Source organism: Ruditapes philippinarum, unplaced genomic scaffold (genome assembly GCF_026571515.1).
Source record: "Ruditapes philippinarum isolate M1 unplaced genomic scaffold, ASM2657151v2 ctg13637_1_1_1_1, whole genome shotgun sequence".
NCBI lineage: Eukaryota > Metazoa > Mollusca > Bivalvia > Venerida > Veneridae > Ruditapes > Ruditapes philippinarum.
Genome location: NW_026856424.1, coordinates 61,134 through 70,202, shown reverse-complemented (window position 1 = coordinate 70,202; position 9,069 = coordinate 61,134). Strand labels below are relative to the sequence as shown.

At 31.9% G+C, this 9,069-nt stretch overlaps 1 protein-coding gene across 1 annotated transcript; it reads left to right on the top strand.

The window, feature by feature from the left end:
* The first annotated feature begins 1,056 nt into the window (after positions 1-1,056).
* LOC132746483 (uncharacterized) lies at positions 1,057-8,598 on the top strand. Its single transcript, XM_060735658.1, has 10 exons — positions 1,057-1,179; positions 2,071-2,215; positions 2,675-2,844; positions 3,526-3,582; positions 4,203-4,311; positions 4,966-5,038; positions 5,982-6,099; positions 6,369-6,794; positions 7,499-7,660; positions 8,167-8,598. Exons 2-10 carry the CDS (start codon positions 2,076-2,078, stop codon positions 8,544-8,546), a joined length of 1,635 nt encoding a protein of 544 aa, XP_060591641.1. The 5' UTR covers positions 1,057-1,179; positions 2,071-2,075; the 3' UTR covers positions 8,547-8,598.
* The last annotated feature ends 471 nt before the right edge of the window (positions 8,599-9,069 follow it).

Genomic DNA, 9,069 nt, shown 5'->3' with positions numbered 1-9,069 from the left:
ATACATATCAATGTCATTTTAACATGAATTTTTTGACGTAGATGACAATAAATTGAGCATTTTAATTTAACATTTATTGCAATAGATCAAGCAAGCCTAATTTTTAAAGCATCATTAAGGAAATAATTAGTCAACATCTTTTTATAAGTCGCTGAAAGCAGCTGAGAAAGTTTAAACATAAGATGGCCTTTCATAATAATATTTTTCAGTATGACGTTCTCTTGTTAGTCGGTAACACACACATCATATGGGATTCACCCTCCATTTCTCTAGATTGACATATATCGCATGTTCTTTCAAAGTCATTAATGGTCGTCATATAACAATTTTTGAATGAGGACTGTTACACCGCTGCAGTATTAACTTTCTGTTCAGTTTGTTTCAAGTGAATTTTATATATAAAAATTATCTGTAATACTTATACATTTGTATACAATTTCTTAATATAATTTCGCAAAGTCTATCATATTATTCTGGGAAGATGGAACTCCCATTCATGCAATATAAACAACACATATGTACAAAAAATAAAGATTTTGTTTGAATGTAAATCTAAGTCTAAAGGATAATGCAAAGTACAATATGTATCACGCTCCCTAGCACCGGCTAAGTGAGATAAAATATCATCATATATTCCAATATATTTGATTATTCCGTATTCTCATCCATGTCATATGTGTACTATGGCATATACGCATGCATTCATGTTTTTTACTTATCTATAGTCTAAAATATTTGTAAATTCTCCGATATTTTACATAGATTTTACATATTTTTAAACCTAAAATATCATTCATATATTTATGCAGATATTTTCCGATGTTTTTTTATGTTTTAATATAAACCTCAAACATTATAGCAATATTATTTTTTAATATTAAGTTTAAAAATACATTGTTAATTTACATGCTTTATGAGTTGTTATGAGCAATAGATAATTGAATGAATGTTTTGTTGTTTTTGCTCTAGTTATTCATCAAATATAGCTTAATAAGACATTCCATCACTAAGCTCCGGAAGCAAAATAAGCCTGTACTTCCGGTTGTGGTACGTCACTCGATTTGGAACACTTTTGACAATTATTCAGAATATTTGCTATCACTACTCTTGCACGTACGTTTTAGGTGACCTTTTTGGGAAATATAATATACTAGTGAAGGGATACACGGAATTATAAAGGTAAGTTAATTTAAAAAACAACAACAACAAATATGATAATACTTAAATATCGAGTATTTATTATTTAACGTTTTGTTTTATACCTTTAAATATTTTGCGGCTGAAAGTTTCTCCCTTATACAATGTCATTTTTGTTTTAACTTTATTTTAATGCAACATTGTAAATTTTACTATATTTGGGCAATCTTAAATGTACTTAACGACTCTTTCGGAGAAAGCTATAATTTACTTGAAATATATATGCAAAGAATGGTTAAACTTCATTATAACGTAAGCATATGCTTAGATATTGTATATTTTAGATTAATATGGTACCAATTAAAACCGGTCAAAATAATTCGATAGCTCTTTTGTAAGATTAAATTTTGCTGAACTCGGTGATAGGGGACGTGATATTTAATGCACATTATATACATTCCATTATATCCCATAAGTATATAGTTTATAAAATATGTCTGTCCGGTTATCTCAATAGGGCAGAGGAGTCGTATTTATAGTCAAGGTTTCTCTGGTGTGATCCTCAGGCGAAGGGACCTTTTCGTGAAAATTGTTTAAGAACATTGAGTCTAGAGGTCATTTGTTTCCGACCGAGTACTAAGAAAACAAGTGGAGATTAGAAGTCAGCCATTTGCAGAAAAAATTGGTAATTACTGGTTAGTTAACCAGATAAGCAGGTTAGGTGGAACGACTTATAAAATATGACGAAAAAAGTGTGTAACAAACAAAGAAATAAAGTAAATATAGATTGCAATTTATATGTTTTTTTTAGGTTTTGATTGCTATTGAGGGATCTTCTTTTATAGTTGTTGCAATATAAGATTATATTTATTGTACCCAAAGCGTCCAAATTACTGCGATATTTCTTAAACCATCACCTTGATTGTTTTACAGTTGTCATGAATGTCAACAGACTGGTTGTGTTGCTTATATCTATGGTGACCTTAATCAACGCCGAAACATGTTACTTTAACGCTTGCCAGGAAACAGGAAAGTTGAATACTAAATGTCTGTTCACTATAGCATGCAAAACAGAAGGGTAAGTGACAAATTTCAACTTCAAAGGCTTTTGAACATCACTTTTATCATGTACAGAAAATATGAATAAAGTTTAAAAATCATACAGTAAAGCAGATTTAATGAATGCACACAAATAATGCATTTTCAAGGCAACAAAGCCAATTTTGAATTTTGCAATTTAAAATATTTACGTTAATGTATGAATGTAAATGTAAACAAAAACAAATCCTGCCTAAATGTGCTTGTTAAATATTTGAAAAAATAGTTGATATGCAAAATACATTTGTATATTTAAGCCAAAATAAAAGTATGTTAAAAAGTGTAAAACGTATATATGTTATAAGTAATCAAACAAGACAAAATATAAGGACAACGGAGAGCAAAGGACATGTAAGGAGAGCAAAGGACATTTATGAAAAACAAAAGACAAAAACAAAAGCAACAAAACATTTTACGTATTATGGTTTGTATAATTCAGAAAATTTGCGAAATGCAATATATCTGGATTGGCATTCAACAAGATACCTCCGTTGAAGGAAGGGTCATCATGCATAGCGCCAGCCATGGTTCCCGGATTTAAAGATTACTGTTATAATTTACTTAACAACTTCAACTCGTCGCAACCTGCACCAGCCAATGTGCAAAACGGTCAGTATTTTTGTACTTATTTCTTGGTAATCTTGACAATTCCTTGCCGAACACATTGAAAATCAAAGCAAATATTTTCATGCAATTAACACTTTTATATTAGAAATGAATTACCATACAAAGAGTTATCTTTAAAAGTATATATAAACATTTATAATACTGCACGTTTGTAACGTCGCTTTTCATTGGATAATCGTGACGTTTATATAGTTTTATATACACCGCTACTGTCGATTCATGAAGAAATCTTACCTTTTTCTCTAAAAAATGATGCGTGCTGTATTATAAATTCGTTATAAAGATTGTTGACAGGATATATGGCCGTATATAAACGGCTGTTTGCAATATAACCCTCGCCTGGCGGCTCGGGTTATATTTACAAACAGCCGTTTATATAGGGCCATATAACCTGTCAACAATCTTTATAACTTATAGTATATTCAAAGGTTTCTGAAGGGCTAGTCATCCATACAACCGAGTCTACAAATATTCACATACACACTTTCTTATGGTGTTTGTGCTGGCTTGAGCACAATTTTCATTATGACAAATATTCACAAAAATTTTAGAAATATTTTCATTGCAAAAATGTAAAATGGCAACAATTTGTAAATGGAAAATTAAATGAATACACCTCAAATGGAAAATTTATTAAACAGTGTTTAAACTTTGCTGTTTCAGACGATGGAGAAGATGACACTACTACAGGAATAATACGGGAAAGCAAGACACTAGTAGGTAGGAATTCACCGCAACAACCTACATTATGCCCTTAAATGCAGACTGATTTACGACATTTCCTTCATACATGATACCAAAACAATCTTGTTTATGTGTAGTTCAACGACATGCACGCACATAATAATTAAAACATATAACTTAACGCGAAGAATAGCTTTTATCACTTGCAAGCATATTACAGTATAAAGTATTTTTTCTCAAACTGCTAGCTATGAAATAACGATTTTAAATTTTCTAGGAATAATTTTTATGCATTTCAATGTAAAAGTGCAATGAACATGCTATTACTTTCCTGAAATAACTATGATAGGTATTCTGCAAGACAAAAGATGAATCAAATCAAGGTGTTCATACCTTAGCCTTTACAAGCTTAATATCTTCAATTATCTTCAACTCACTTCAATTGACATCAAATATCTTTCAAGCTGGACAAAACCATTTTTCACTTTAAGAAGTTTCAAAGCAAACAGTCACGACCATGATGATGTGAAGCCTTATCTTGGTCTGCACTGTTTGCATGGGTAGAATCATTTGGCGCAATAGCATGCTATGGGTTAAGCTGTATAAACAATTACTAATTAAAAGACACATACACATATATGATTTTTCTTGTACAGATAGTGGCAACTGTTTTGGCACAACAATACTCGTCTCCATAGCGATTGGTTGTTTTCTGGCAGGAGGTTTCATCATGTGGATAATAATGTTCTGTTGTAAACTATGCAAGTTAGTCCCGTGTTTCAATAAATTTAAATAAGATATACCTTTAAATAATTCAAATACAGCTCAAACACTTATCGATTGAACAGTTGTTAAGTGTAGTGTACTATGCTCAAAAGAGTTATTGTTAACTGTTTGGTTAGGTTTTACGTCGTAACAACACAGTAGAGGACATATTGTGAGTTCCCAGGTTAACTGTTAGAGGATGAACTTGGGTGCTCTTCCCAGTATTATTTCAGACAAGAACTAGCACATGAAGTAGAACAACCGAGGTTTCGTAAGCTACAGCTATTTTTCTCACATGAAAGAACTCAAAGTCCCTGGCGGGATTCGAACCCACAGCAAGTGTTTTGATTATTTAGTATTAAGTTAAAGCTTTTAATAAATGATACAAATGATATTTACTTCTCCAAACATGAATAATGTTTTTATTTCCGTCTATCTTGTTTGATCGTTGCTTTAAGAATAATAGTGTACAATTTATTTCTTCACGAATTCATGAAAAATAAATAACACATTAAACCGAGAAAAATCACTAAATTAACTTTTAATAAATATATGATTTCAAGAAAACACATTGCTATTAAAGACAAAAATACCATGCAGATTTGATAGGAGTTTATATTGGTAAAATTAATGATGATTTTATTAAATTGACAGATGCTGTGTATCACGACAAAAAGAGGCAGTTATTGTAAATGGTGGACATGGCAGTTCAAATTGGAACCATCAGGTAATCACGATTCCCTTGATTATAGTACATAAATGTAGTAATGTTAAATTTGGGTTGTTTTTGTTTGAAATTGCATTCTTTGAAGAGTATAAAGCTATATGTTATGAAATATCTTTCTTTTTTTTATAAAATTCATCAACATTAAAATTATATCGGTTCTATAATGTTATATTTGATTCTCAAAAGAGTTGTAACCGTGAATTTCTCAGTTGTTTAACACAGACACATAAAAATTGTATGTAAACAAAATAAAATGTTTCCATTTTAAGCAGGGTTTATGATTCATTTAGCAATTTCGTGTATGCGGCTTTCGCTTTTAAGACCTTACTACTATATTAATTTCATACAAGCATTTTGAGAGAATAATCTTTTTAAAATTCAAGCAATAATTTTTGCCGTAGATATATATAGCCTGATACGTTTTGAGAAACACAATCATTATGGTTAAAAAATCATATTAACCTGTGTCATGGCTTAGCCAAGCTGTTGTTCTAAGTTTAAATGATTTCAATGTAAAAATACATCAATTGAGCTACAATATAAAAGTAATAATAACAACAAACCAAATGAAAAACAACAGCAACAACAAAAACACACACACACAAAAAAATAACTACAACAAACAAAAACACCAACTAATTATTATGTCATTTTTTTCCAAATTGTCATTCCAATATCCCGAGATTTTCACTATAAACATTGTTATCAACATATTAACATAAAGAGTCAAACTGTGCAAATGTATCATTTTCCTAACATATATATCCAGTTAAAGTAACTTTGTGACTTAGGCTACTTACTTAAAATAAATACGACACTTAGCACTCAGTAGTGAATTAGACAATTTGAAAAAATCATCAAATTGACCAAAATGAAAAGATTAACCTAATTCTTTTCAGAATTTTTTTACAAGGATTTAATTAAAAAATCATTTTGTTTTCAGATCCACGACAGACCCATCGGATCAACAAGCTCAGCTCAGTTATTAGGAAACGCCTCTGTCGAATCAATGAGTACAAACAACACACTTTTATCTAATGGTGACAGCCCGCCCTTTCATGGTATACTTGATTAAACAATGTCTTAACTTTGACCATGAATATACGATGCGATGTTTTATACATTCTATGATGTTTTATGTAGATATTGTAGAAGAAGATAGACTTGGTTATTTTCTATAATGTTAACATAAATAATTAAATGCTACGTTTTCAACAATTATTACTATTATAATAACCAATATTATAACTTTTGATATTGTATTACACTAAAGCTATTATTTATTGAATTTGTAAATTGATATGCAATGAATAGTTTTCATTTATTTCAGATGTTGCAACACTTGGCCGTTCGACAGGATCATCATTTACAGACTTTCAAACATCCCAGAATAGATTTGAAGGCCAGCGGTATAGACATATCCGCTCACCATCAGACGCCTGGGCAGAAAAAAAGAACGCATTTTTACCCAACACAAGGGCGCAGTCTGCACAATGGAACGTTCCCAGACAATCTACCTTGCCAAATATCCCCTCCCAGACATCTGCATGGGCTAGAACTGGTGGAGCGACTTTACCAAATTCTCAGTCATCTTCGGTTCCATGGAATACCCAAGGACTATCTGGTTTTATGACAGAACATTCTAGTTCTGCACCTTGGTTAGACACAATTTATAGCCCTGCTAGCGAAAGTTCTTCCCGAGACTACCAAAGTATACAAGGAGGTTCTGATAACCCGTACGCACCCTGCAGCGAAAGTAGGTTTCTTTGGAATTCTATTTACTTTTTACTTTAAAAACTGACAATGTATCGTATAAGATACAACTTCAAGAGAAATACAAATGTAATGAGGATGTAAAATTTTAATACACTCCCCATATACATGGACATCGTTTACTTCTGAAGCGATCTGAGAAAAATATAAAACGTTTTCCGTTATATCGATAAAACAAGTAGACTCATGGAAGAAAAAGGTTTTTAAATAAAAACGTATTCATAAATTATTTGATTTTTCTAAATTCTACAATCTTAAATATTGGTGGTGAATTATATAAAATACCATTTTAAAACATGTTATGCCCAAATTTGGTATTTGAAAAAATGGTCATTGGCATGATAAGTTAAAATAAACATGTTTTGAGTACACATAAGGAAGGTATGCTACATTTTTAACTCTACACACTACAGGGAAACACAGTACGCATACATGATGTTTTAAAAACGGCTATTTTTTTAGAAATTATTTACTTCACTTGACCCGTAATAGGAAGTACACAACTTCCCGTACATAGTTTGTGTATTACTTTATTCATATGAAACAGATTCAGCAAGAAGTTTTATAGATTTCAAAACATTTATCCAATAAAAATTATAAAAAGTATTTTTGTCAAAGCCTACTATAGTACATCTTTAATAGGTTTCGACAATGTATTGACATTTGAATGTTATATACCATTTTCAGGCAGTAGTGATTATTCAGCTCCTCATAGGGTAATGATAATACGTGATGGAGAGATATACCAAGCCAGTAGTGAAAGCAGCGGGAGCAACAATGATTACACAAGTCTCAAAGGACAACGTTTCAGCCGACTTAACGATGCTATTTACTACCCTACGAGCGAAGGTAGATCTATACGTTATTCACAACGAGGTTTTTTTTAAAATAAACGCTTAGATAAAAGAACACGTGCGTTCTTATGTTTATAAACGGGCAAAGATGTTAACTGCTGTGCAGTCTTTAGTCACAAATTCAATCCTCAACCCTAAATATCTTAAAACAAATTCCCATTTTTCCATCTAGACAAAACATTTCATCATTTATTTTTGTATGTAAATTTTCGAATTAAGTATTGACTTAATAGTAAACAGTGTAGACTATGATTACACGGCACAGATGTTCCGGCTGATCTGAGTCTGCACTGGTCGCACGGGTAGTGTCTGTTACCGCCAGCTTGCTTAAAGTTACAAAAATACAAGTTATTACTCACAAGGACTTAACGTAAAGAAATGATAACATTCTTCAGATAATTGTTATTTTCTGATTTTCTGTAATTGATAGAAAATGGATAAGTCCATTCACCAACTTACTTTTGTGTATTACAAATAACACAAGTGTGCTTGCTTTTGTAGGTTCAAATAAAGATTATGCAAGTCTTCTTAACGAAAGAGATGCAAATGAGGCGACAGAACACGTATCTGATGGCACAAGTTTGATTAAAAAGAAGGAAAGTGAAGACAGTTTTAGTAACAAATCATTTAATGTGAGCGGGCTGACATTTCCTGTGCAAGCAAGCTGTAGGTCTAACTTAGGGTGGACATCCAACCTGGAGGAGATTCATGAATATGAGACGGTGGACGCAACACGAAAAGATGGAGATGGGAATGCTTGTAATCTAGAAGGTGATGTTGCTACCATAGCAGATATGTGTGACGTCAATCACAACACCGAAACGTCGATACAACCGCATGAATACTTTAAATTAGAGCCGTTCCAATCTGAAAATATATGATATGTTAGTCATGTGAATTTGAAACACACTATATATAAATTTGTTGAAAATATTATTTTTGAAAAGTTTTTTTTCCTTTTTCCATCCGAGGTATTTGTATTTGATTCTTATTTCGAATTCTCAAAGAGTGATGATAAAAACAAATACAATTTTTGATATCTTAATTTGTCCACACGTACAGTTATTTGTATTTGTTTGTTTGATTTTATGGCGCACCAACACAATTTAGATCATATGGCGCCAACACAGGAAAGATGATTTTGGCTAACCTCAGGTGTTACAAACTTCAGCAAAACTAGGGTTCAAAACCGCCTAACCGACTGAAGCTAAGATCTGTATTGACTCAAGTAATTTGAACCCATTTAGTCGTCGCATCTTACTATTACGCAGGGACAGACGGTGGCTCTCAACCCTTAAAGGCAAGCCCTTAGCCACAAGGAGGTTTATTCTAGTTACCCGAGCGTCGGCGCCGGCGTAACCATTTTTGTTAAAGTTTTTGTAACACCACAACTATTTTCACAGT

Coding starts and splice junctions, on each gene's coding strand:
- LOC132746483 (XM_060735658.1), top strand. CDS start 2,076: ATGAATGTCAACAGACTGGTTGTGTTGCTTATATCTATGGTGACCTTA. Junction 3,583..4,202: donor GGAAAGCAAGACACTAGTAG/GTAGGAATTCAC, acceptor TTTCTTGTACAG/ATAGTGGCAACTGTTTTGGC. Junction 4,312..4,965: donor TTCTGTTGTAAACTATGCAA/GTTAGTCCCGTG, acceptor TTAAATTGACAG/ATGCTGTGTATCACGACAAA.